We start from the raw sequence: 26944 nt of genomic DNA, 5'->3' as shown, positions 1-26944 counted from the left end.
TCATTCCACCTGGCTAAGCACCGGGTGATTTCACTTTAGGTTCTGGGGAAAGAGAGCTGAAGCTACTGTAGTGGGCACTGTACCCTCAGCCCAAGGGAGAACTCAGTCCTTAGTGCATTCAGGGAGGAACGAAGACCTCCCACCCGTCCTCTTTATCACCTTCTTGGAGGAGAAAAGGGAGAGGCATGCAGAAAGGCCAGGATCTTGTCCTCTGAGGGCTGCGTATATAAGAAAATGCTCAAGGAGACTGCAATAAAATAATTAGGCCTCTGTTGTCTACGTGCCAGACAACATTTATTGTATAAAATGTTTGGCAAGATTAGGGAGTGCTCCTGTGTTTTATTATAATGACATAATAAGAAAAAACTTAAAGGGGAAGTTTTTGGATGTGTAATCCCTCCTTCAGTATCAGATAACCCTCCCTCTCCTGTACTGTGTACATCAGAAGAGCATTGCACTGTGCCATCACTGTGATTTGAAAATGCTCTTAAGCATAAGGAGTGTCAGTGCCTTTCCAGTGTGAATTTACATTAATTTTGGCATCTTTATTAAATATACCAAGAATCAACTAATGAGAGTCATTGGGCTCTGCCTCCTGGATGCCTTCTCTGTTCTGTGGTCTCCAGCCCTGTGTCCAGGTGAGGATGCACCATAGCCTCGTGCCAGTTTGGCTGTTTGGCTGGAAAGTTCTCAGCTTAGCTTGGTCAACTGCAAATGTAAAAGTCCAAATCTGAAGGTACAAGGAGAGCTCTTGGCCTTACTAACTCCTCTTCTGAATTTTAGATGCTGATTCCTACCTATGGAGAAGAGAAACACCGTCGTATAAATAAAACCACTAGATAATTATCTGAAACTCAGAGTCCTGAACTAACAAGAATTTGGTTACTGGGTCCTTTTATTTTCCTCGTAATGGGAGATAACATCTCCCACTCAATGGGAGCCTGAACAAGCTCCCATTTGAAAGCAGTTAAAATCTTTGTACAGAACATAAGTACGATTCCCCAAAACAGGGATGGATTATTTGATTAAAGCTTTATCTTTGCCAGGGAGCTAATTCTCTGGACTGAGAGACACCCCCATTGAACTAATAGTGTCTGGATGAGGCCAGAAACAGGACAAAGCTTGCTTTGGATCAAGCTACTTGGTTAAATACCTCTAGGGCCTGGATGAATGCTCGGTGTTCGTTGATGAAGCGTGAAGTCATTTACACCTTCTTACCTTGCATTTTGCTGAGTAGGAGTGTGTAGTTACCATGGAATAAATGACATGCTGTAAATTCACACCATCAATTAATTTCTTCATGTGCCCATGCTCTGAGGCAGAGGAACACCCTGTTTCGGGATGGTGGGTGAGGAGAGGCGTGAGGACACTGTCAAAACAAAGCTGCTGCTGTGCATATGTTGTAGGAAAATCAAGTGGCCAAGAAACCTTACGGCCACAGTGTGCCTGCAGGCTTCCCACAGCCCCGGCTGTCTCAGGCTGACCACCAGCAGCACACCAGCTCTGCCCTGCAGAACCACACGGGATTGCCTGCAGGAGCAGGAGCTGGAGCGGTCGAGGTGCCAATATCCCCATCAAAATTGGTGGGCATCCAAACTCCTTTCTGAGGGGTCCTTGTAGGCACAAGTAGAACAAGATGAAAGGTTCTGCAGGACAAGGTGGGGAAATCTTGTGGAAAACAAAAAAAAAATCTGAGCTTGCTTCAGTGTTTGTTGTATGTTTGAAGGAGCAGGGATAGGCATGCCCCCAGGGAGCCTTTGTTTCCTACACCCACCAGGAGCTTGGCTGTACTCTTCCCATGGCAGGACTACATGCGGTCCATCCCTGGATTTTTCAGCTTAATTTTCCTTTAAAAGCCTCTGGGGACTGCACAGGCCCTTTCTGTGGTGCCTATGCAGGCTCCTCTGCAGCACCCAGAGACTCACAGCTCAAGGCTGAGGTGGGACCCAGAGTGACCTGTGTGCTGTTTTTCCACAAAATTCCCATGTTTGAATCACTCATCAGATTCCCCGGCTGAAAGGATGAGGGCAGCATCACTTCCAGTTTGATAAGGGTGAACAAATCCAACAACTGCAATGCAAGGAAAGGGCCAGGCATGGCTGGGAGGCTTCTCCCCAGCACGGGAGCTGCTGGAAGGAACCCCAGCACCGCTGCCTTAGCCCAGCTCTTGCAGCTAAACCAAAAAGTATCATTTATTTATTTATTTGTTTATTTACCGATGTGTTAAAGTTACTTTCTCTGGGTAACATTAAGTTGTGAAGTTAGGGCTGGGTGTTAAAATGCTTTCCCGATTCTGGAGCTGTTCACAGGGGTGCAGATAACGCGGCGGAGCCACTCGTGCGCGGCGCTGGTTGGTGAGTGAGGTGAAGTGAACTGAGCGGCTTAACCACAGGGACCTGTTTTCTTTCTGCACCGGAAACACCTGCCAAAAGGGCTGCGTTCACCCGGGCTGCACCAAGAAAAGCCCCAAATGAAACTTCCATCCATACAGCGGCAGGTCGCGAGATGACACCAGGTACGCGGGCTTATATGAAGTGCAGTTTGCTTCAGTTTTTTATGGGGTGGACCATTTGGAACCACAGGGCAACCTGTGGCATGATGCAGCAGCAGCCCTTCTCCCAGCACAAGCCTTCGTGGAGGGGGTGGTAAGCTCTGGCTCCACACACAGCAGCTCCTCCATCAACACCGCTGCTGCAGCCCCAACCCTCTGAGCCCCTAGGGCAGTGGTACCGTGCCCTTTGCCAAAACGGTGACCTTGCTTTTCTGTAATCTGTCAACGGAGGGACGATGAAAGCTCCAGATGGTTCACGAAGGGGAGCAGTTGGCTGCTTCTGTCCTCTCTGCACCCTCTGACATGCGGTTTGCATGCTAAAAGCCCACGCGGGGTCAAAGCCAGCAGTGCGAGTCCTTTGTGCACGTGGAGCTCAGCCCGCAGAGGAGGAGCAGGCCGAAATGCCTGGCTGGAGAAGTGGGTAAAGGTTTTCGCCTCCTCCTTTTGGCATCTACCCGCTGTGCATGATCCGCTGCCCAGGCCCTGCTTGTCAGCTCTTCTCCTCCGGAGGCTTGCCAGCCTGGGGCATGTTTAAATGTCAAGAGCTGGGGAAAAGTCGTCCTGCCTATTTTCAGCTTTGCTAAAATAGGTTCAGTGAAAGCACAGGCAGCTTTTAGCAGACGGCATCTGGTACATTTTCCGTGCATGCTACTTGTCCTGTGCGCAGATGTAAGTTAGTCTCCATGGCTAGTTCCCTCCAGGTAGGGGTGCTGTGCTCAGCGTGTCCACCATGAAGCAATGGCTGAGGGACACATCTCCTAAATGTCTTTAAGCATTTTGGTTTGCAGCAGTGAAACTGCCAAAGCATGTAAAAAGTAGACGATCATGAGATTTGCACTGTGGCATGGACAATTTTTTTTTTTCTTGAATGGAACAAAATAGGTAACTGCTTTGGTGCTAACAGGGAAGGACACGGCACACGGATGGGTTGCTCTGCACCTGAAATAATTCTACATGCGTGCAAAATACATGTTCCATGGCCTCTCAGGATGTTTGGAAAACATGCCATTTTCCAGATGCTTTCAGTGTTATGTAGAGAGCTGGGTAATGTCCTCTCACAGCCACTGGCTTTTCCTTTTCATGACTGACTTCCTTACCTTTTTCTTCTCTCCCTTTTAAAACAGAGACAAAGTTCACCTTACTGTGAAATTTTCCTCATACACAATGCAGAGCACAACAAATATTACATGTGCACATTTATTCTATCCCATGACCAATGGTGCCATATCTTTGGTAGTTTACTCTATGATCTTTGTTGTTTAAGCCCCTAAAGGCTTTTATCCCAAGGACTGGTAGCAAGCAAACCTTGTGCCACATGCCTGTAGCGTGAGGACAGGAGAGCTCGTACTGTGAAGTGACAGTGGATGAGAGGACGGGGTGCAGCGTGGAGTGACAGGCTTATACAGGAAATTGGGGTACTGCCTGCATAATGCTATTGGAATTTGTAGCTAAAGGATTAGCTATCTTTATAAATACCCAATGCAGAATGCATGTGTGAAAGTAATGCAAAAAGCTTTAATAATTTTAAGGTCTGAGTTCTCTACAACCAAAGCTGGGAGGATGCAGTGCCTAAGGCTTGATCTCCATAAGGAGTTGCTTTCTACCTCTAGTCTTCGTATTCATTTATGTGGAATTTTTAAGGATCATGTTTACACAAGATTTTGCCTCACTCTTCTAGAGGCTGAGAATGGAAAAAGAGGAACGGGTATTTATCAGTAAAGTGGATCTATCTGGTCACACTCATAGGATATAATATGATTAAATTTGTCAGCTTAGGTAGCCAATTGATTTACTTTCATTAGGAAGTGGCTGCATCTTGGTGCCATTAGATTACACAATTTTTTATGCTATGATGCAAAACTTCATCGCTGTGATGAGCAAACACCTAGCAGCTGTGCAGTGAAACCTGCTTGGAAGTTTTAACAATACATCACTCAAAGACAATTTTGTTTTTCCTTGTCTGGCTTTGCTATCCACGAGTTGTTGCTGCAGTAACAGAGTCTCGGGATACACATCAATAACAGCTATTGGTGGGTGTACTGTAGGATGACTATTTCATCCTATATGTTTTTAGGATGTAATTTGATGAAAACCTTTGAAAACCTTTTATTTATTTATTTATTTTTTTAATATATATATTTTTGGCAGTAGTACCAACCTACATGTATGTGATTTTCTTACCAGACCTCAGCTGGGTCAGTACAGCATTCTGCTGGACTACATAATAAAGTTAATACAATTATTTTTAACCTGAGGTTGTTTTTATATTTGCTCCAGATTTAGCCAAACAAAGCATACTAGCTGAGGGAGACTCCACAGGGAGGGAATAAATAGCAAAACAAAAGGACACAAAGTGGTGTAAGCTGCTATTGCTGCTGAGCAAACACGTGAACCTGTAGGTTCAGCACAGCTTTTACACATATGTTCAGGAGCTCTTTTCCCCATCAGGAGTAACCTTTTGACACCTGGAACTTTACACAGCTGATAAGAAACCTTTCTGGGACAGCTGCTTTGTGCAGTTATTCAGCTGATTTTTGCAAGGTTCCTCCTCTGTAACTTTCTTCCCTGTTTCCTTGGCATCACTGAGGTCATCACCAGGGACATCCCAAGAGGCTTTCCTAACTTTGAATTGACCACAGTGAGCCCTAAATCCTCTCTAAAAAACATTTTTCTCACAGCTCTAACAGACTACCAGTTCGTATTTTGATTTTAACAGAGACCTGCTGGGTAAGGACAGAACATTCAACTGCACACCTGAGGACAGCCTCGAAGTCACTGTCCCCCATGCTGCCTTGGTTACCACCTGCTGTACTTGTGTGATGTCCATCAGTGCCTTCCTGGCCGCACAAGAGGCAGCAAAATGGGTCTTGCAGCCACTTTTCTCTGACTTGGAAATTCAGTATTACATTGGTTGTTCTCCCCAGAGCTAGCTGTCACCTAGGCAGCTCCTGAACACATGACACACTAGAAGATGCCATTACTTCAAACACCCTTGTTGTAACAGAAGGTGACATTCAACCTTATGATCCTGCTTCACAGATATAAGTGATTTAATCTGTATGAAATCTTAGAAGTGCCCCAATTAGAGGATGAGGGTTATTTATGTCATCTCTTACAGAATGTTCCCTGCTACAAGGGATCCTTGGAACCAAGCAAGGTCACCTGTGATAGTTTAGCTTCACTTCAATTTAAGGCTTCTTTTGGTCCTATATACCTTTTGAACAGGGCTCAGTGAAGGATTTTATGAATTTTCAAGGGTCAGGCCCATGTAGATAGACTGAGACAGCAGCAGCACCTGTTTGGGTTGAATATAGCTGCTATGGAACTGCAGCCTGGACAACACCAACATCCCTCTCAGTGTCACAGTGAGCTGCTGAACTCCCCCCTTATTCACAGCTGCCAGTCACCAGCCATCAGCTAGATTTTCTTCTCATCTCTTCTATGCAGAGTGCCCCCCAAAAAGCCACAATAAATAGGGCACGGAACAATACACACTCATAAGGAGAGCTACACACAGACTCCAGAGTCCCCAGGAGAGATCTCGGCACTTTGATAGTTACAGGAGAGCATTTATCCTTTGAAGGGCCAGCCCTATGTTTCAACTTGGATATCATATGACAGATATCAGATATCCTGAAGAGGATCAGGATGATCGACCATTCTGGAGATGAAGGACAGTCCTTCCATGTACATTATTACTTTTGCAGGAGGCAGATCCTGGGACTCCATGACAAACAAGAAGTCTCTCACTTGGTCCACTGGAATTGGCCAAACTGCAGGCAGAGCCATGCCTTCTCTAAAGGCAAGAAAATTCTTCAGGCCCTCATAGTATATTTGTCACTAGTGTCTATCTCCTGAGCACTCCAGTAACAGCAGAGTCCTCAGGGGCAAGAAGCCCAAGGGTTGCTTCTCAGGAACATGGCTGAGCTCATCTACTGAAACAAATCCACATTAGCAACAGCAAGCAAGTCAGTCTAAAAAGCAACAAACAGAAAAGAAGCTTCTTCCCTTTCAACACCCTTTGACTTTTGTTTGAACTTCTTTGGAAAATGAATAACTCTGTCCCTTATATTTTTATGACTCACCTGAACAGCCTCCAACAGACCGACCAGTGGTGAAGGATTAAGTTCTCAATAAGTGTAAGGACATACTGTTTTTTTTTTTTGTTTGTTTTTTTCCTCTTTAAAGCAATGCCTGAAGCCTGGCAACACACACAGTATGCTACAGCAAGGTTTTTGCAGTGCCACACCCCATGAATGCATGCAGGGGTCCAGAAGTGACAAAGCCACACACTAGGAATAAATCCATGACTACACAGAGGTTCCAACAGGCTTCCAGAGTATGGTCAGACCCCACATCAGAAGCCTACCAAGCTTCCACATGCCTCAACCATCCCATCATCCCCCATGCACATCCAAGCCCCCTCCCCACCCTTCTGGGAGCTGCTGGACCAGGAGCTGGGCATGGAGTGGCTGCAGCTGGGCCTCGTCAGCCAGGCGGATCCTCTGCTATCATGTGGGACTGTGGTGGTGGTGTCCTGGTGTTTCCCAGCAGTGTGGAGTTTGCAGTACGGTGGTGACTGGTGAGTGTGGCCATGATTTGTGAGGGGTAACAAGCATGTGTGGTGGCTTTTGGCCAGGGCAGTGGGCTGCTGAGGGGGATGAGTGGATCAGGAGTGTGCTCTGTGACCTTCTCAGTGTAGGCAACACTGGAAAGGCTGGCTCTTAAACCTTCTCTTCTCTGCTACCCCTCTGTAAGTTCCTGCAGTGCTCCCCTACCTAGTGCTGGAGATGTGTCAGGTGTGGGACTTGTAGCCTTTCACACCTGAAAAATATCTCAGCTTGTTAACAGCTCTGGGTGTAGCTGTGTGTGAAGCGAATATCTAGGCAGATAAACTACTAGAGCATTGTTTAGGTGTGTGTCACACCTAAAGTCACACATAAACACTCTCTTCATCACGCCTTGACTGGCATGCTTGTGCCTGTTGTCAGCATGTGCTAATATAGAGCTTGTCTCATAGGAAGGGAGTTTAGTCGTCCTTGGAAACGCTCTTTGGGACCTTGGTCTCTGAAGACATTGTCATTGTTGGAGTGCTCGGGGGATGTTAGGCTGTGGCAAGCCTACCTTGAAGGACTAAATAAATTCCTTGCCTTTAGGAAAGGCATGTGGATGCCTGCAGCCTGGCCCATTCCAGAGGATCAACTTAGAGGGTTTTTGGCTGTGGAGTCTCTTTACTCATCCTCAAAGACGTTGAAGTATGTGGCAGCACTGTCTTACTTGTCAAGACTGATCTGTAACCCCGATCCTCTGGAAGATGCTATAACCCATTGCATGGTGGGCTATAACCCATTGCAAGTGGGCATTCTGAGGGATAAATACACTCCTGTAACAACTGAGGTGTCACGCTCCCTCTTAGGAGCTCTGGAGTCTGTATGTATATCCCATTACGAATGCTTACTGTTTCGTGCCTTATTCACTGCAGCTTTTTTTGGGGCACTTCGAGTAGGAGAGGTGGTGGCAAAGCACCATGCTGCACTGCAGCCAGAACTGCTGCACTTGAGTGACACCCAGGTGACAGAAAGCAGAGTGGTGTTTCATTTGTGTATCTCTCCTTTTGGCCAGGAGAGACATACCATCAGCCTCGGGCTGTCTGAAGAGCCATGGGTGTGCCCTGTCCTGGCCCTCCAGAGCTATGTGATGCATTCACCACTCGAAGGGCTGCTCTTTGTGCACATGGATAATGTGCCAGTCATGAGGAGGGAATTTCTGACCATTCTCCGATGGGCCCTGAGGCTGCTGGGGCTTCTGGGGAGCAGTATGGCCTGCATTCCTTCTGGCTGGGGACTGTCATCACTGCCACATACTGCGGGTATCCCGGGGAGGACATCACCTGCCTGGCGAGGTGGCCCTGCATGATCCCAGAGAGGCCATAGCCATGGAGACTGGGGGGAAAACAGAAGCTCATCAATTCTTCTTTCTATGAAAGTTTAACCACATAGTTTCTAGTCAGCGGCAGTAACTTAAGTCCCAGTGTCTGCAATGATTTTTCTACCTCACACCACAACAGCTCCTGAAGTTCGCCTGCAGGCGCTGCTTACACTGTCTGCAGCCCCAAGGGTGGGTGTGTCAGACCTGCTGCGTGTGGACCTTGTCTGCCTTGACAGCAAGTCTACAGATGCTTTTATTTTGTGTAACTTGAATTAATAAATGCTTCCAGTTTTAAAACAGCCTATGCTTACTAGCAATATTATTTTTTATGCATTAGAAATTGTAGGCTCGGCTTTTTTAGAGTAATAAATGGCTAAAGTTTGGAAGCAAAACTTGAGAATTTAAGTTAATTACTGTAAGACAGCAGGTAGTTACACTTTTAAAAACCAAAATATATTACAATTTATGGCTATACAAAAAGTTGTCACTAAGGTCAAAAAGGAAATATAACCTACACAACTAGTTTAATAACAGACACCAAAGGTTGAATTAAAAAAACAAAAGCAAACAACAAACACTGATACTCATAAGATGTGTTCAAAGCAATGTCTTCTGCTTAGATGGGGGGCTGAAACATTTTTGCGCAGCAAACACTAGCTCTGAAAATATTTAATTGAATCTGCTAGCCCCAGTTCTCTCTGAGCATAATTAGCCTGATCAGAATTTTAAATAGCTAAAATATCACACAGTTCACTTAACAGTTAATTATTTCCTTAGGATGTGTTACTTGTCCTTAATTCAGCCTGTTCTCTTTTTTCCTGAATTTTAAGGTGCTTTCTTAACTTCCTTAAATTGAGGAACCTTCAACCATAATTGTGAAGTTTGATGGCTAGAGTACTTCCAGTTTTGTAGTTACAGCACTTGCAGTGCCATGGGATAGAATATATTTTTTACCCTGTGGTCAAACTGGGAAGGGCTTTGATGGGTCAGCTGGACTCGTGGCACCTTCAGAGAACTGCAGCAAGCTGCCTGATCATCCTTGCTGCTATTGCTGCTCCAAACCTGGAACAACAGTGCTGCTAAATAGGGTAGCTTAGTATTTTACTCTGCCCTGCCTTCTAGCAAAGATGTGGGTTACAGCGTGGGAGCTGGCTGGAATTTAATGCTGGTGTGATTGCCATGGAAATAATTAGCCATGATTTCTCAAGCCTTCTGGTTACTGGAAGGTAACACTTTGCAGGGCACCACCAATCTGCTACTCCTTACTGTTACTCTTTCTTCTTTTTTACTATGAGAGCTGCATTGTGTTGAGCGTGGGACTTACTACAATGTGGCAAGACTTCAGTGGTTAGCACGGTATCTGAGATCTTTGTTTTTAACTGTGCTTCAGTTAAAAGCTGGCTTTGTTCACTGGAAATGCTTGTTTGAATAGTAACTCCTGCATAATGCCTAACCGTAAGTAATGTCTGACTGAGGTGCCGCTAATGGTGCATCTGCCAAGAGACTTCTCCTGAGGTTCTTACTGGTTGGGCTGAGCAGAGGCTTGCTGTATACCTGCGTAAGGAGCTGCTGCTTTATGTGCTTTCTGCAAGATTTCATAGGTGTCCAAGCTTTTTTTTTTTTTTTTTTTTTTTTTTTTTTTTTTTTTCTGTCCTTGGTGTATGTGATGTCTAACATCTATAGGAAGAGACAAGAGGCTGCCCGGTTTATCTTTTCTTTTCCACTACCAGATTGTTTTAACTGGCCATAAATTATGTTTTCTCAAGTTGTGTCTGTTTTTCCCACGGCAGTAATTAGGAGACCTCCCCATCTTTGTCCTGACCTGTGAGTGTTCTTGCTTCAATTCTTCCTGTCTTCTCCCCCTGTCTCACTGGCAAGGGGTTTGGCTCTAAGTCAGAGCTAACCCACTGCTTTCTGGTTAATCCGAGAAATCCCAGGATGGCTGCAAAGCACCATGGAGTAGGCAGCTCGGTTCAGCTACTCACATAAGTCACTGTGGCTCCTTCGTGAAGGTGAGGAGTTAGAAAAAGTCCTGGAAGTATTGTCATACCCCATGGCTTAAGGTAGGCTATTAAGAGAGCAGCTGATGTTTGAGTTAATACCCTGCTAGTCCAAAAAAAAAACAACCTGTTTTGCTTCCTGTGATGACCTTATCGCAGAAGCTGTTTCCAGCCCCTCTGAGGGATTAGCGGCCCTGTGCCACCAGGGAGATTGAGAGGCTGAGCTGGCTGCCCTGTGCCTTGAAGAAGGGCATGATTTTAGGCAGATCAAGGCTGACACAAGTGCATTTTCTTTTGGCTCCATTGACTGCTGGTTACGTCAATGCTTTTCCTGCAAGATTTGACAAGGGTTTTTAGTATAAATGGTAAACGTTTGATACATTTGCAGAAGTTGTATAGATGAGGATGACACAGAAAGATGCAAATCTTTCAAACAACAACAACAACAACCCACAACCAAAGCCTAGAGAAATACAGCTGAGGTTCCAGAATACAAAGGCTACTGTGGATTATTAATGCTTGTAATGTAAAATGGCGATTAGGAAGCTGTCTTTTTTTTTTTTTTGCCTTGAGAAGGAAAGACTTGCCAGAGGATGTCTTTAGCTGAACTGACTTATTTGATATAGAAAAAGTAGTTTGGCATTCAGCTTTGTGTTCATTGTGAGACTTCAGCAGAGAAGTAAACTAGTATTTTAGTTTTACTGCTGTCTGCTTTAGGGTGGCAGGAAAAACTGTGGTTGAAAATGAGTTGTTACTGTTTCCTAATGAGGTATTTGAAGGTGCAAAATGTACCTGTCTCCTTCCACAGTATATAAGCTCATCTCTTCCTCTCTGCCCCTCTTCCCCCCTACTTACTGACATAGTCCGCTGGAAGCATCTGAAAGCGAGAGCTTTCTGTTCAGCTGAGAACTGAATTCCAGTGGAAGAGTCTGACCTAAAATGCATGTTCCAGGGGAAGAAGAAAAGCCTCTAAGATTTTTGCCTTTTTTAAGTCAAAATGTGTTCAAGACAGGCAGAAATTGGTCAAGGCTTTTTAACAGCAGAAAACCATCTACTTGGACAAAGAACTTCCATCTACTTGGACAAAGTTCTTTGTCCAAGTAGATGGAAGTAGCTGGTGGAACTGGGAGGTATCAAAATAAACATGGTACAAGAACAGCTTGGTGGCTATGCCTCGCTGTTCTTACTAAGTACCAGGACTCTCCTATTTAATTGACCTCAGCAATAAACTGTGTTTCTCAGCTGGGGAGACAAGAAGATCTTGCAAATATTTTTAGAGTATAAATGGATACTTAAAACAGGAATGCCAGTATTGATCTTAGCCTCTTTCTTTTGTTGTGTATACTTTCTTTCTGAAACCTCAGAAATCTGTCTGGCTTCTGGGGAATCTGGTATTCTGCAAATAAATTCCACAATGATTGTTCTGCACTACTGGAAAAAAGGATGTCTGTTTTATATGTAATATTTGTCTTCAGTGCGATACTGATAGAAGAGGAAAAAATACCTCTGTTCTTATTTCTGTCTACATTCTGTAGCTGTCACCAGAGACTTTCATTTTGTACCCCTGAAATGGAAGTGAAGTCTAGGAAGTAGCTGAAGAGGTGATGAAGACTCAGCGATGATGTCAACTTTGCTGAATTCTCTGATCCCAGCACCAAGAAGCATGAAAATATGTTTAAGGTACAGCCATCATAGAGGTAATTAGTTTTTCCTGCTTACCTAAAAAGTCATCGTTTGATAGGCTGGCATATATTTTTCAGATAACAGGGTTATAAATGTAGTGCTTGATCTATAATTGCTGGAGCTATATGTTTGCTTTTGTGACAGTAAAACCAAGAACCTGTTTTCTCAAGAATGTTAGGAGTTTCATCGGCTTAGAATCCTAACATGGTTACTTCAGATTTTCAAATATTTTTTCCTTTTTTAACACTTTGATGTTGTAAAGATCCTGAATTCTTTCTTACAACGTTAATGATTTCACACTTTTTATCATGTTAAGTGTGAAAGGTTAAGCATACAGACTGCAGAAAGAGCTAAATTACTCTTGTACTAATCACTGTCTGCTGGAAGAAATTACTGTATTATGTATTACTGTTGAGATACTGGTGAATCAATATTAATGTAGAAGCCTGAACTCTTACAATTTCTACAATTTATAACTGTTGTATTTAATTAGACTCTTTTCAAGGGTAAAAGAAGTGATTAATTGTATTTTGTATCTTAAAAAGTCTTTGTACACCTGGCTGGCATGCTTTTCATTCTCCAGATTGTGATGCTTAGATAAAATATATATTCCTTAGAATGACAGAAATAATGTTGCCCTTTAATTAGTACAGCACTAATTAATTATCAAGTGTATGTACTTGAACAGTTAAATTTTTCATTGTTGAATTGTACCTCCAAGTTCATTTGTGTTCTTTGAGTAGACAAAATTTGCAAGAAAAGGCATCTTTCCATAACTATTGCAAGCAAAGTAGGAAATATAAGTTAGATATTTGTCAGGTTTCACACGAAGGTCCCTGAGTACTTCTTGTTCTTGTGGAATGAAAACATCCCCTGCTAGTCTGGCTCTACAACATACTGTGTCTTTTGATCCCAAAGGCCCAAGTCCAGAAAGCTAAGATAAATAGACAAATGCCTTTCAACTTAAGGTTTTCTCTTCAGGCTTTATATAAAGTATTATTCCTGCTATAAAAACTACTGAGGAGCTTTTATGAGGCTAATCTGCAAGTACAAGCAATTGCATGTTCCATATATTTTTCTTGTCTGCAACCAGCACCTGGGAAGAAGCTGGCAAAAGAAGACCTTAAAATAATGTTATACAAAAATAAGGGTTTCCATTGATTTGTTGCTTGAAATACCCCCCAAAGTGCCTCTTGTGTGTCTAGACTTATTATTATTATTATTGTTGTTGTTGTTGTTGTTATTATTATTATTTTTTTTTTTTTGTGACAGTGACTTCCTTTTATAACATACGTAGAAGTAAGATATAGTTGTGATATAACATCTGTACATCCAGCAGTTGAGATGTTTACTTCTATGCTGTGGAGACTTGCTTATTTCACTCCACAGCAAGGAGGACACCAGACCTTCTGCAGCAGCTGTAATAGCAGCACACAGGGCATGTCATGCCAGTGCTCTTGCTTTGTTTACCCTGCTCTGGCTTTCTGTTGAAGATGTCTTGTTTCATTTCACGTTCTCAGGACATACCTCCTCAGAGCTTTGTAATTGCTAAGGCTGCAGAGCTGGAAGCTGTAAGTAGGCATTAAAAGTACATTTATTTTAAAGTAACTAAAGGGAAAACAGTGCTTTTTGATCAAAACAGATAAAGAAGACTCTGTTTTGTGTTGTGATATGACATAATTTTGGCTAGAAGCATCAGTGTAGTGCTGAATCCACCAATCATTGCCAGCTCACTGGGTCATGCCTTCCAATGAGATGTTGTAACGATCTGCCAGCCCTTCCCTCAGGCTGGCTGTGTATTCACTGTTCACTGCAACACAGAGCTCAGCCATACCACTGTCATACTTACCACTAATTTTTAGGATTGCAGAAGATTACTGAAGGTATATAAGATTATTGGCAGAAAGGAAAGAATTAGAGAATGTGTACAAGAAATGAATGCTTTTTTTCCTTATTTATGGCTTCCCACCACCAAATCAACCAGAGTCAAGAGTCCAAATCAACCAAGTAAGACTCCAGACCTGAGCAGATATCAATGATTATTAATACCATTGAATTCAGAGCAGCTCTCTGAAATGGCAGTGTAATATGCTGCTTTTGCCTAGAGCCCAGGAGTAAAGTAAATAAGGAATTTGTTGCTAAAACTGTTCCAACTTCTAACAGTGTTCTTATGTTAGCTCTTTTATACTGGTTAGGGGAATTGCCTCTTGAAATTTCATACACATTTCCCAAAAGCAGGATGACTGTAGGATTGTCTGTCCTTTCATAGTTCTGCTACCTGTAGGCTGTGATGTAATGTCTCTTGCATTTTCCCCAACATCTTGGTTCTGTTCTATTTTAGAATAAAACACTCTTCATGCCCTTCATCCTGCTAAAAGGCAGCTGAGCAATTGGCAAAGATACTTCACGGCCCCCTGCCAATTGTTGTCAGACAAGCAGCAAATGTTTCCCAAAGTGCACAAACCAGCCAGGTATAATGTGTGATTATAGTAGCATATTATACTTTTATACATTCTGCTAGAACACACAATTTTGGTCTTAACTACTTTTATACCTCATAATCACCTTCTGTGGAACTTCAAACACAGCAGTTATTAAGCCCATAAGATTGAGATCAGTGTTGCAGGTTAACACTTCTGGATAGCAGATCTTTGATTTATGGGCAAAATGAAGTTTTTCAGCCAGTTAACCAAAGAAGTACTGAGCATTCATTACATTGCACTTGGTGTAGGTTGAAAAGGATGAAACATCTCGGTTTTAGATGACCACTTAGAACTTTACAGATGAAAACCAAAGGTATTCATACAGCCTTTCTTAAGTTTATTCTGCAGCCACTGTATTCACAGATGCTTAAGACAAGAGGTACTGTCTTCAGCTTGTGTTGGTGCTTTGTTCCCAAGATCTAAATGAGCCTGTTATGCCAGAATGAGCACAGTTACAGGCTTTTAGTAAAACTGCAGGTTTACTACTAATCTTGCTTAAGGAGAAATTTATCCTGGTCTATAGCATAACGTAGCTGTGTTCCTGCTAGAAGGTGCTTGCTGGAATGGCATACTGTTACTCTTAAGCTGGCAAAACTCAAAAGTGTAGCCTAAAATGGGTGTGCGTGGGAATCTATCCTGACAATATTGCCTAAAGTTTGAGGGACCTGTAGGGAGGCAATTTGTCCAGTCCAAAAATCTGAGCCTGTCTGGTTACAATGCTGCCTGTACCACTTCTGTGAGAAGTGCACAGCTAACTGGAGCATGACACTAGACAGTGAGATGCAAGAAATGTCTTTAATACTGTTCAGCCTCAGATGAAGTCTGTTCTAATTGTTGGCTTGTCTGTTCTTTCCCTCACAGGCTGTAGCATCTAGACCTAATGTTCTTGATGGTTTGCTTATTGTGGGCATCTGGTTTTGAGCTGGCGTCTGAGTGAGCTGAGCATGGCCAAGTTTTAGCACAAATGGCAGTGTGTTCTTGATGGTGCAGCTTGGTCAGATTCTGTAACAGGAAAAGAAAACTGGCAGAGTCTGCAAGGAAAAGGAGTGCATCCAGCTGTTATGCCTCTCTTACAAGAAGCTTCAAGTCCCTTGCTGTTAGAGATGAAGCCAGAGCTGCTTTCTTGGAGGTCAACATGATTTGCCATATCAGTGACTTAATGAACAATTTTTGGTTAGATGAGTAAGGCAGAGAGGTCTGTATCTCTTTTCTGTGGGGTCTCCTCTGTTTTCTGCCACTTCTGTCCTGTCAAGCTGCTTTCAAAAGGGACACTTAAGAAATCAATAGTGGTCGTATTAATATTAGTGCAAACCCAGAATAATTTCTCTGAAGGTAGAGTTGCTCTGGGTTTATGCTAGCATTCTTGTGATCAAAACTCACTTTTCAGAAAAGTAGCTAAAAAGGAAAGCCAACAAATTTTCCCAGCCTCAGATGCATCTTGGGAGGAAGCCTGAAGAATGAAAGTATGCACATACTATAAGATGCTTCAATAGCTAGAACTTATAAAAAGTTCTTTTCCCTCAAAGATGAGTAGTTAGTGCTTGTCTCATCCTATTTTGAAGTTTGTTATGCACAAATAAGGCTTTTGTATTGTGGTAATTTAGAGTTTTTTTTTTCTGAATATATATATAAGTAGACAACTTTGCAGTAGTTGTAAGCTTGGAAATTAGTTTAATGAGCTTAGAAAACCACTCTTGGAGTGGTTTGTCAAGGGAACTATCTATATTCTCAGTAAAGCAATTTTTTCTTCCTCTAAATCCTGGAAATGTGGAGAAATTCCCAGGGTGAACTGTTATGTATGATTAGATGGAGCTGAAATAATTAGGTAATGCCAAAATTTGTGACAAAAATGTCTGCTTAGTGTCTGTCTAGATGTGTTTTACAATGTAAGCAAAATTGTATGCAACACTGGCCAAGTAGCAGGTATGAATACTGCGGTAGCAGTCATCCTGCAATTGGAGTTCTGTTTAGATTGATACATTATGGTCTGGTTTCTTTCTTGACTTTATCTTTGGCATCCTGCCTTTGTGGCCAGCTGCTCTGTATTAGTACACAATATTAATCTTAGCTCTTTGCAGGGAACTTGGATAAGGATACAAATGTTTAGATTTAATTTAGTTTGTGTTGCAAGGTAGATGTGAGCTTACCAGGAAGGCATTTATCTTAGGGGGTGCTAGGGATTGCCTCTATGTAGATTCCCTCACGTATACAATGTTTTTGTACCTCTTTATAAGGATGTTACTTCTGACCCTCTCCTCCACTTTGAATTTTAACGATAAAATTTACCTCTGAGTTAGCATCTGAAATGATGTCTGCCCTTTAGTCGTCTTCAGTAAACTTCTGAGTTTGGTCAGTTTTTGTGAAGTCCACCTGAGCCGATGGAATTGTGTTCGGGGGATCCTACAGTTGTCATCTGCCTGTACAGCAGTACCTGGGGGGCTTCCTTCTACTTCTCAAGGCTGAGGTACTGTGTTGTCTTCCATGTCGCAAGAGCAATCAGGCAGAAGAAGATATTTGAGTCTCTCTACACTCTTGTAACAGGGTAAAAAATTTCTATAATAATCCAATTTGTTTTAGAGCATCAGACTGCCTGTCTTTGCGTAGAGCATAGATCCTGTGATCAGCCACTCAAAGGCATGATCTAAAGCTGGAAGTGACCCCAATGAGAGAGAGCTGTATATAAAATAGCTTTCTGACAGCTAAAGCTATAAAATAGCTTTGTTCTTAACCCTGACAGATACTGAATGCTTTGCAAGGACAGATAAAATACCCTGTCCTGGTGAAAAAGGATGAATGCACTGCAATTTAGATCTTACTAAACAATGCAAGGTTTCTCAGGACAAAAGGATCCTCTACTTCATGTGCTGCAAGGTGGTTGGTAGAGCTGTATGTGTAAGAGGACCAAAAATTAAATTTACTTTCAGGGAAAAAAAAAAAAAAAAAAAAAAAAGACTGACATTTAAATTAGGCTTTTCTGTTTCTGGAAAATGTGGCTAATATTCCACATCATCTCATGACCTAACATGCTGAACACTTCCTAGTGTATTTCCTATCTTGTGTGTATGACAGAAGAAGAAAATATGAATGAGTATGCTAGTTTCAGGTGGTAGGGGATTTTGAGAGAGAAGGAAGGAGGAAGCAGTAGGTGGGTTGAGAAAATGAGGTGGAGAGAAACACGCTGCATGTAAATGAAGTGCTGTGTTCTGCTTCTCCAGAGCAGGCACAGTAAGGCTGTTCTGCTGGCAAGAAGAGCTGTTGTTACCTGTGCTGTTAAGACTTTGTTTCGTCTAAGGAGAGGAGTCTTGACTCTGAGGAGTTAGTGTGCTGCTTGACCCCATCATAAGATAATATTCTGTAGCAAATGCTGTGAAGAATGTGAACACAACAGCTTCTGGGGAGAAAAATTGGCAGGAAGGCAAGTAGAAGCAGACTGTGAGACACTTCTTACAAACTGTGCTTAGAAACCAATCTGTTCTTCTTTATTGTTCTCTGATGAAGGGATGGATTATAAATGGTGCAGACAGCCTTGAGGCCTGTGATAATACAGTATCTGTAGCTTTTCCAGTTGGAGGCTTAAACTCTTAATGTTTTCCATGCAAAAAAGGTTGAAAATACATTTTTAAAAAAAGTCTGAACGTGTACATGTCAAAACCTCAGCTTCAGGAACAAATAATTATTTAGGCAGGAGAGTAAAGGTATCTTTAATTGAAAGAACAAACTTTTAAAATGTTTTTAAACTTCTTTCCTGCTTTGTTTGTGGTTTGTCCAAGATAAATATTTAAAACTGGAAGTTATTAATATGAAAATATCTCCCCCTGACTTTGGTCTGTCCTTAAGGTATATGCAAAGTCAAACTTACCTTACAAGGCAGTACACTGAATTCATTTTTTTGATGTTTTGATTGCAGCCTGTGCTTGTCCATACAACCATCAGAAGTTGCATGGCATGTGAGTGTTATACAGGTTCAGTGTACTGCTGAACGAATGGTACCCTGAATGTAAACATGAAAACAATGTTCTGCTCTGTTTATGGCCCATACGTGTACCCACAAAGTCAAATGTTTGAATAAAATCATACGCAACCAGGGTTGGATGTTGTGCCTTAACTGATCTCTGCCTCAGCAGAAGCAGCCTCTGCTCTAAATATGGTTTCACATTGTGCAGTTGTTGACAGTGATTTATGTTTGCTCGCACTGAGATCCTCCCGTGACTAGCCTGGTGTGTTAGGCAGATCCAAGAGCCAGATTCAGCCATTAAGTAGTTCTGTTCCTTCTGCTTATCTTCTTTAAAAGAACATATTTTCTTTGTTAATCTTGTATTAAATTTAAGGCAAATAATCAGAGAAATTAATCAAAGTAGATTAAAATGTGATGTGATTTTATGCAATAAACAAAGATTGTTTGGAGTGTCTGGGTAAACCGGTAGGCTGGCTTAACAGGGCCATCTGCTGGTGGACGCACTCTGAGGGAACTTCGGATTTCACTGGAAGCAAGTCTAGTTTGGGGAGAGGTTAATGATTTGATTCTGACTTGCAAACAACCATGACTCTGAAATTATCATTGTAAGCTGCTTTGTACTTGTGTCAGTTCCCGACTCTGTAGCAGAACTTATTACTGTAAAAACAGAGAACTGCTTGAGTATAAATTTATGCTCCATTCAAACGTTAAATGGGATGTTTCATCTGGGAGTTGTATTACCATAGATTAAGCCACAATTTAAAACTATATTGCAAGGAAGCGTGGGTTTGTAGATGAATCTCTCAGATCATTAAATAACAAATAATGTTAATACTCTACACAAAATGTCTACTTAAGGGACATTTGGTTTAAAATTACAGATTAAATTTCTTATAAAAAAGCTGAATGGTCTGGTGTACTGATAATTTTTTTTTTTTTTTAAACTCTAATATTGAGAAGGCTTTTGGATATTTTTTTTATAAGCACTGCAATTAATGTAGCATTGTAAGTGTCTTTTGTATGCAGACTCACTGCCTGCATGCCCTGTATGTGGCAACTCCTGGATATATTTGACTGGAAAGTACTGGTTATGATCTATTCCTTCACAAGTTTATAATGAATAAAATGAAACCCGTGCATAGGAATAAACTGAGTAATCAACACATGCAAGTATGCCTCATTTTCTTATTTTGAAAACCTGCAATTTTATTTGGAAAGGACACCTTAAAACAAAGGTTCAGGATTCTTTAATATGTGATCTTATGTGAGTTTCTGTGTATCAGGCTGTGCTACCCAGCACAGCTGTACTGCAGGTGTAACTGCTCACAGGATTGCCCACAGCCTGTGGCAAAGCAAACTTCATATCGGTTCCTGTGCACTTATAGCAGCACACTTAAAGCAATGCCCTGGTCATTCCCTTGTAATTAGTAAGAAGCAGTAGCTGCTTGCTGACAAAAATGATAAACTAGGCTCAAGGTATCACCTGAGAAAGCACTGATGTGACAGTATCCCCCCCAAACTCTTTGTCCCTAACTTTTGTCACCTGACAGCATACACTTTTTTACCCACAGGAAAAGCCAGTTAACATGCTGCCTAAGGGCTGCTCTGACCTTCTTGACTTCTAAACTGTTTTCCATTTTTTCCCCCCTTTTGACAAGAAACTGAAGGGAGGGAGATGGATTTCATTACAGGTGCTTTGATTGAAATTACTTAGTGCTTACCCATTGAACTTGGCCATAAATGTCACTGATTTACAGACCCCACTGAAGCGCAGACGTTATCCAGCGACTGGTACTTGTACTGCATTTATGTTACAAGGCTTTGGTAGGAGGGGGGCTGCAGGGGTGGCCTGTGTGAGCAGAGCCCAGCAGCTGCCCCACATCAGATCAGAGCCAGCTCCAGCTGGCTCCAAAAGGGACCTGCCACTGGCCTGAGCCAAGCCAGAGAGTGACGCTGGTTGGGCCTCTGGTGGAGCAGGTTTAAAAAGGTAAAATCTCCACAGTGCTCTTACATAGAAATTGTGTCTGTGAAGGGATCAGTTTCCTTTTAGCCAAGGGAATGCACAAGAGTAAAACAGTATTTTTTGTGTGTATCTGAACTGTTCTGGAACAATTTTTTACTGATAGTTCATTCTGCCTTTTCACCTGTCCATTTTAATGATTATTTTTCTACCTGTCCTAATAGGATGGCACTGCAGTATATGATGAGGGGCAGTGGTCTATGGGAAGGAGGAAGTCACCTCCTCTTGTTTGTGAGAAACCTGTAAGAAAATGCCTGCAATGTGAGGAAGCTAACTCAACTACGTGAGGAATACAGGCAGAGCTAACAATGAGCTGGCTATTGGGGTAAAGGGAGTCCAGCCATGGTATTGCTTTACAGTCACACTTCTCTCCTGTGAGTCTTTTTGCTAAATGCAAAAGCTGTTCCAGTAATTCTGTAATCATTTGTAAACCCTGGTTAAGCTCACCTGGGAAATTGTACTACATTGGGAAGTAGCATTTTATCTACAGAATCCAGTCCTGCTCCTGATTCCTGTGCCATGGACTGATCATGGAGTTGTCCGTGCCAGTGGAAGCTGTAGCTTGCACAGCTGTGTTGTGCTTCTGCAAACCTTGCCTGTGCTGCCAGGCCTGGCAGTTGCTGTAGCTGCGTATCTTACACGTGGTGTCACTTTGGTAGGTGGAAACACTTCTGTCCGTATGCGAGCAGGTAGGCTGTGGTTTTTGCTATGTGACACGTTGGATGTGTGGTACTCAGTGTAACCACACCAACTGAGGCAAATCTTACTGCTTTTTTTTTTTTTTTTTTTTTTTTTTTCTGGTGAGGGTTCATAGGTTCACTGGGCCGGTGTTGAGAAGCTATTGCTGAACATAAAGGCAGTAAGACTTGGCCCAATGAAGAAATGAGAAATGTCCGATCTGTGAAGAAACCAAATCTCACATTTGTAGTGAGAAATGCAATGGAATACAGTTTTCCAGCTGATATCCCATCTGTTTGTTGTCTTGCACAGCGTTAGCTTCAAGGAGGCAGCTCTCAGGTTACGGAGAGAGGGAGGGATCATCAGAGCCCCAGGCAGCTGCAGGAGCTGAGACCATCGCTCCAGGACACACAGCTGCTGAGGGAGCACCGAGTTGCTTCTAGCTGCTCATCAGTGCCACAGCAACTTTGTGTTGCTGTGCAACTTGTGTTTTGTTACACTTTTGCATGGTGAGAAGGTCTAGAAATGAAGAGAAAAATTCCATCCTCCTCTCATGTCTCTATCAGGTTGCTCTTCACAGCCGTGATGCTTCAAGGTGAGAAACACTTTTTGGTAGCTAAATGTTGTATTGGCATTTATTTTATTCAGGTAGGAGCTGGTGTCCTGATGCATCCTACATGGTTGAGCTCCAAAAATCCCCTTCATCTGTTTTTTTTTTTTTTTTTTTTTTGGTCTTACTGATGCATAGACAAAATTAATGATCGTGTACAACCAGATAGATCCAAATGCTCCTTGTGAAGCTTTGGTTTGTTAGGATTTCTTTTTCATCAGGAAGGTTAACTTTGAACTCTGGTAAGTCCAGGAAGTCACTGTGAGTCACCAAAGAGCAATGTCCTCCATAGCACTTGTTTCCTGTGTTGTGCCAGCTGGCATTCGCACAAGTCTTGTGAATGTTACTGTCCTTGTCCTTTGCCTGCAGAAATGTGTGAATTTGTCTAAAGGTAATGCAGACACTGCCTAGAGAAACAGCGATGCACAAAGCAGTGTGGAACAGCAGAAGTGTGGTAAATCTGAAATTTTAGTGGAATACCCATAGGAAGTCTGGATAGCAAGGAATACATGGTTTGGGAAAGATGTTAGTCCAAGGATGTGTTCATACCTCTTGTAGTTGTCAAATTGTGAAGAAAAGCAGCTTAGACTTCTTCCAAGTGCTGTATTTATTTTTTTTTAAGGGCAGAGGGAGGGTAAATTCTGAAAGTAGCATGAAAGTAGCAGTGTTGCATTTAAGGAGACATCACAAGCTATTAGCCTGGGAGCAGGTTCGACTTCAGGCTTGGCTTCTAATTTTAGCTTAGCAGATGTGTGACTCTAAGCCAATAATCTCTATGCCTATGAAAGAAATCAGTAAAATAGAGGTAATGACACTCAAAAATGGCAGGAATCTCTGGATAGAGATTTTTTTTTTTTCATCGGGTGTGAAAAGCTAAAGCTAGCTATTCATTTACTACAGGTGAATGCTGTCTTTATTTGAATAACTTCATCAGGTTTACTCTGTTTTTGCACTAAATGATAGTCTACAATATGTGAATGATAAATATAGCAAATGCTGTTTGAAGCTATAGAAAAAGGCTATCTTCTGATATTGCTCAGTGCTTAATCTGATGTACTGAACAAAAACGTGTTATCTAGCTGTAGAATCAGCCAAAGGAAAATATGCTCACATGCTGTTCAATGAACTGTTTGAAGACTATTCAAATGCTCTACGACCAGTGGAAGACACAGATAAAGTGCTGAATGTTACCCTTCAGATAACATTGTCCCAAATTAAAGACATGGTGAGTAAAAATGCAGTTCTGTTTTTTTCTGAATATATGCAGAAACATGCCAACCGTAAACTTGCTTGGAGTGGGAAAGCAACTTAAATTTTGTTGTGACGACTTCAGTAATGCTTCTTCACAAGGGTCTTGTTCTCTGGTTCTCAACAGAATCTTATCTGATTGCAATTCTAGGACTTCCATTGCATGTCTACAGACATAGCTGCTGAATTGCAAAGACTTTGTAGTTTTAGTTAGATGTTTGTATTGTAGCATCCAGGCAACTTTTGCTATTAAATAAAAAGAGCAAATGCTTTTTCTAGGAAGCAATTTCTCATAATCTCCCTATTTCAGCCTTTAACTTCTTATAAATTTGGTTCAGCCAGATACATTTTTAAGGCAAAAAAAATGTGTCTGTAAGGAGAATGGAAAAACACTTCTGATTTGTGAATCAACAAGCTTTCAGAGAGTTTTGGACTAAATTTTGTTTGGTATTCTGAAGCTGGCAAAAGAAAACTCATGAGATATTAAGAGCCTTAGACAGCTGTGATTAAAGCTTGGGAGGGTGCAGGGAGAAGAACCATCCTTTGGGGGAGAAAGGCTTGGACAAGAGAAAGATTGAATACATAAGACCCCTCTACACTGTATGGTATATGTACCTGTCTGAGAAGTGCTGCTGTGGCCTGTTAGTATTCTGGCCTGTTCCAAGCATTGCTTTAAAGTTACACAACAAATACTGCCAGACTGCCAGCATCTAAGATGTATGTATGTATGTATTTATTTATTTATTTTTAACAGTCAGTTAAAAATATTTTTATTTTTTATGCAGGATGAAAGGAACCAAATTTTGACAGCTTACTTATGGATTCGACAAAGCTGGTATGATGCGTACCTCAAATGGGACAAGGATAAATATGATGGGTTGGATTCTATCAGGATTCCAAGCAATTTGGTCTGGAGGCCAGATATTGTCCTATATAACAAGTGAGTGAGGCTGGAGAGAATTGGCTTGAATGTGTGTATGAAGGAGGGGGTAGAAGGAAAATGACCCATGGAGCCTGAACTTTCATCAATACACTTTGCCTTAGGAAGGGATATATTTTTGTCTTAATATTTGTTTCTGAACATCTGAATATTTAGAAAAAATCCATAGGATCGTTTGAATATTGATCCAGCTTCCTTGGTTGCATTGGGAGTTGAACACTTTCCCTCCCTGGTGATCTGAAGTGCTTTCTGTAGAAGCTGCTGGAGAGCTCTAGAAGATTGTGTTCACAAGAAGTGGGTATACAAAGGATCTATAACTTGTCTGCTCTCCCAGGCCAGTAATGAACAGCAGATTATAATGATTTTTGAATATCCTACTGTGTCAGTGGATACTGGTACTTGTAAATAATATAGTTAATAGTCAGTTCCTAATAAAAATTAGTGTAAATAATATGGTTTCAGAAGCATGCCTTTAATGGTGTAAAGCGAGGGTCTCCTCCTGACTCTCCCCAGCCTACACATTAAGTTGCTGCATGTCAATCCTGACTATCACTTTTCTGTCTTTTAGGGCAGATGATGACTTTTCAGAACCAGTGAATACTAATGTTGTGTTGAGATATGATGGAAAAATCACTTGGGATGCGCCTGCTATCACAAAGAGCTCATGTGTAGTGGATGTATCTTATTTTCCTTTTGACAGCCAGCAGTGCAACCTTACGTTTGGTTCCTGGACTTATAATGGTAATCAGGTAGACATCATCAATTCTCTTGATAGTGGTGACCTTTCTGACTTCGTAGAAGATGTGGAATGGGAGATTCATGGCATGCCAGCGGTTAAGAATGTAATCACTTACGGCTGCTGCTCTGAGCCTTATCCAGATGTAACATTCACACTGATTTTGAAAAGGAAGTCTTCTTTCTACATATTTAACCTTTTGCTTCCTTGCATTTTGATCTCTTTCCTCGCCCCACTGGGATTCTATCTCCCTGCAGACTCTGGAGAAAAAGTGTCTCTAGGCGTTACGGTTCTTCTTGCTCTGACTGTGTTTCAGCTTATGGTTGCAGAGATCATGCCTCCCTCTGAAAACGTACCTTTAATAGGTGAGCTTTATGTGCTTTAAATGTAGCTTTATATGCTTTAAACGTTTTTTACAATGCTTATTCAATAGTCACTCATCTGATAAAGGCATACCAGTAATGAGTGTGAGGTTTTACTTTAATGCTTTAATCAATATTCTTATACAGTAATTGTTATCTAAATACAGAGTATCAGGGTGATTAAAATTTGGTTTCACTTGCACTTATGCTTAGCATTATGTTGTCACATTATTTCTGCACTGATTTTTTTAGGGTAACATCTTTAATATCATTTTATTTTGTGTTCCAGGCAAGTATTACATAGCAACTATGACCATGATCACAGCTTCCACTGCACTGACGATCATTATCATGAACGTCCATCACTGTGGCTCAGAAGCAAAGCCTGTTCCACAATGGGCCAGGGTGGTTATCTTGGACTACATGTCAAAAATCTTTTTTGTGTATGATGTGGGTGAAAACTGTACAAGTCCGCAAAGAGAGAAGGAGCAAGAACATAAGTTAGAGGGGGATGATGTGTGTCCAGGGGGAGACAAAGAGGTAAGGAGTCAACTTTCCAATAGAAATGACGACAGTGATGTCAAGGAGAAGCTGAATGGAAATTTGAACAAAAGCTGTGGAGTTCATGGTGAAGATAGTAGGGAGAACGTTAACTGCTGTTCCTGTTACAAAATGCTGATAAAGAATATCGAGTACATTGCTAACTGTGTTCGAGACCATAAAGCAAACCGGGCCAAAGGAATTGAGTGGAAAAAAGTAGCAAAAGTGATGGACAGGTTTTTCATGTGGATTTTTTTTATCATGGTGTTTTTCATGAGTGTGCTAATCATTGGGAAAGCAGCTTAACTGCAGATGAACACATTCATTTTGTAGGTATGAATGTACTGGGTTAGCTCGTTTCAGTGGAGCTGTGGGGTAGGTGTGCTTCTGAGATCTTTGTGTCTTCTGTTCTGTAACAATAAACCAGCTCAGTAGGCTGCAACGGCATGTTGAGACATTGCTCAGTGGATGGCTTTATTAGTGGCTTTCATTGCGTTTTAATATGGGAGTGCAGCCCCGATGAGGCTGCTGGATGAGCAGTCTGTGCTCCGTCTTAATGAACGGTGGTCACGACTGCAGGCTGATCGGGGGAGCAATGCAGTGATGGAGCAGACAGCCTAGCAGGGAGCACTCTATTCAGAGGGCTGCACCTTGTAACTTGGCTGGCCTTTTCTCTCTGCCAGAACAAAAGTGGGGTATTTGTGAGATTGTGACAGTTCCTGGAATTTACTGCTTCATGGCACTGCCCTTTTTTCCTTTTTTAGCTTGCCTAAGTTAGCTTATTTTGTTAAGGGCTTTTTCTGGTTACTGTTCATGTCTGCTCATAGGCTCCACCTGCCTCTATCTTGCTCTCTGGTGTGCCTTTCACTTCTGCTACCACTGAGTATACCACTAAATATGACTGTACCTTGATTTTCCTTTTAATCATTTCCTGCTGCTAAATATTGCTCCATTGTTACTACAGGCACAGTAAGCCAGAATGACAGGACTTCTTCCTCACCAAGTCACAGGGCCTCTCCTCCTTTCTCTTCCTTCTGATTCTAACAGTAGGAAGGGCTTCTCATCCTCCCTAGATATTTCATTGCTCTGGACATTTGTTCAAAATGGGCCTTTAAATGTCACTTGTGAGACTGTTAAAATAGGCTGTGAGTGTCTAGTCTCTGCTCATTGTATTGATCTTGACCAATGCTCACCCCATGTGTCTGTTACC

General features: G+C 42.0%; 1 protein-coding gene across 3 annotated transcripts; it reads left to right on the top strand.

The window, feature by feature from the left end:
* The first annotated feature begins 2465 nt into the window (after positions 1–2465).
* On the top strand, positions 2466–26193 carry CHRNA9 (cholinergic receptor nicotinic alpha 9 subunit). Of its 3 annotated transcripts, XM_082758790.1 has the most exons (6): positions 2466–2515; positions 12015–12176; positions 22988–23133; positions 23942–24096; positions 24665–25197; positions 25484–26193. In XM_082758790.1, exons 2-6 carry the CDS (start codon positions 12098–12100, stop codon positions 26038–26040), a joined length of 1470 nt encoding a protein of 489 aa, XP_082614916.1. In that variant the 5' UTR covers positions 2466–2515; positions 12015–12097; the 3' UTR covers positions 26041–26193. The 3 variants fall into 3 exon arrangements, with proteins under 3 accessions (XP_082614916.1, XP_082614918.1, XP_082614917.1); XM_082758792.1 differs by lacking the exon at positions 2466–2515 and having other exon boundaries at positions 12067–12159; XM_082758791.1 differs by lacking the exons at positions 2466–2515; positions 12015–12176 and adding an exon at positions 21757–21893.
* Positions 26194–26944: the final 751 nt, after the last annotated feature.

The sequence above is a fragment of the Aythya marila genome, assembly GCF_965140915.1.
Source record: "Aythya marila genome assembly, chromosome: 4".
Lineage (NCBI taxonomy): Eukaryota > Metazoa > Chordata > Aves > Anseriformes > Anatidae > Aythya > Aythya marila.
This window is presented reverse-complemented; position numbering and strand designations above follow the sequence as displayed.